Genomic DNA, 1,884 nt, shown 5'->3' on the forward strand with positions numbered 1-1,884 from the left:
ACAATATATATATATGTACTATATATATACACAATATATATTGTGTAAATATATAATATATATATACTATATATATTGTTTATATATATAATACATATATACAATATATAGTATATATACATACTATACTATATATATACATACTATATATTGTATATATTATATATACACAATACTATATATACTATATTTGTATGTATGTACTATATAGTATTGTGTATATATACACAATATACATACACACACACACATACATATATATATATATATACTGCATCAAAAGTATTCCAAAAGGAAAAAAAAATACATGATCATCTATATAAAAGAGCACCTGGGTTAGATTTTATTTGTGTTATCATTTGGTTCAGGGATTTCTTTTTCTTTTTTTTTTTGAGATGGAGTCTTGCTCTGTCGCCCAGGCTGGAGTGCAGTTGTGCAATCTCAGCTCACTGCAACCTCTACCTCCTGGGTTCAAGCAATTCTCTTGCCTCAGCCTCCTGAGCAGCTGGGACTACAGACCCATGCCACCATGCCCAGGTAATTTTTTGTATTTTTAGCAGAGTCTGGGTTTCACCATATTGGCCAGGCCGGTCTCAAACTCCTGACCACGTGATCCACCCACCTTAGCCTCCTAAAGTGCTGGGATTACAGGTATGAGCCACAGTGCCTGGCATGGTTCATGGATTTCTTAAATACTTAGAGGATAAAATATGACCCAACAATATATCTGGCTCTGCAAATGTCATTTTTGTGTATTGTGGAATATAAAATAATTAGGTTATAATTTGAAAAGGTCATACTAATACTTTTTCTGTAATTATTTAGATATTCTTCCATGCAAATTGTGTTTCTTCATTTTCATTCTGATTAACAATAAAATATTTCAGTGGTCAATCTTTTATTGTACTATGCTAGATATTATACAGATTGTTTTCAACAGATATGTCTTTTGGGCTGAATATTTATTTTATTTTTAAAGGTTTAATGAAGAGGCTAGAGGAGGAGATAAAATTTAATTTATATATGGTAACTGAAAAATTTCCTAAAGAAATAGAAAACAAGAAAAACGAATTACATTTTTTACAAAAAGTAGTTTCTGAGCCAGCTATGGGCCATTCTGATCTTCTTGAACTTGAATCTAAAGTAAGTGAGAATCATCTTTTTATAGCTCTCAATTTTATCTGATCCCCAGTCCTGTAAAATTACGTGAACTGCTTTCTGTAGCATCCCACTATTAACTCTTAAATTAACCTGTGCTAAGAGTTGACAACCCTTTTTGTTTTTTGTTTTAAGAGTTGACAACTCTTATGAGATATTGTTCTTTATGAGGATTACAGAATGTTATGCTGTTAATTAATCCACATGATGTTATGAAAACATAGTCAATTGATTAGCAAATGAAGTAACTTAAACATATAAATAATAAATATAAGTTGACCAATGAGCTTATGTCTTCATTATATAAACATCTAGATGGGAAATTTAAAAATATTTTAATTACCATTAATTTTTATTTCCAAGCATAATATTGTAGCAATTTTATATTTAAAGCTAATATTTTTATTAACCTTTTATACCTGCCTTGGAATTACTAAATGTTGTAATGCTTATTGAAAGCTGGTATCATATTATCCCTTTTTTTTTTTTTTGAAATGGAGTCTTGCTCTGTTGCCCAGGCTGGAGTGCAGTGGCACAGTCTTGACTCACTGTAACCTCTGCCTCCTGGGTTCAAGCAGTTCTCCTTCCTTAGCCTCCCAAGTAGCTGGGACAGGCATCCACCAGCACGCCTGGCTAATTTTTTGTGTTTTTAGTAGAGACAGGTTTCACTGTGTTAATCAAAATGGTCTCAATCTCCTGCTCTCATGATCCTCCCGCCTCAGCCCC

General features: G+C 32.1%; 1 protein-coding gene across 3 annotated transcripts in view; it reads left to right on the forward strand.

Annotated features, from left to right (window-relative positions):
* Positions 1-1,884, forward strand: part of IFT81 (intraflagellar transport 81) — a 107,550-nt gene that overhangs the window by 14,677 nt on the left and 90,989 nt on the right. For 2 of the 3 annotated variants that reach the window (XM_017541885.2, XM_017541882.2), the window contains one exon: positions 980-1,143. The exons of the other annotated variant lie outside the window; for it this stretch is intronic. In XM_017541885.2, coding sequence (XP_017397374.1) covers positions 980-1,143 — 164 coding nt within the window. The remainder of the gene's footprint in view (positions 1-979; positions 1,144-1,884) is intronic. 3 annotated transcript variants of the gene reach the window in all.

The sequence above is a fragment of the Cebus imitator genome, unplaced genomic scaffold (assembly GCF_001604975.1).
Source record: "Cebus imitator isolate Cc_AM_T3 unplaced genomic scaffold, Cebus_imitator-1.0 Scaffold8, whole genome shotgun sequence".
Taxonomy (NCBI): domain Eukaryota; kingdom Metazoa; phylum Chordata; class Mammalia; order Primates; family Cebidae; genus Cebus; species Cebus imitator.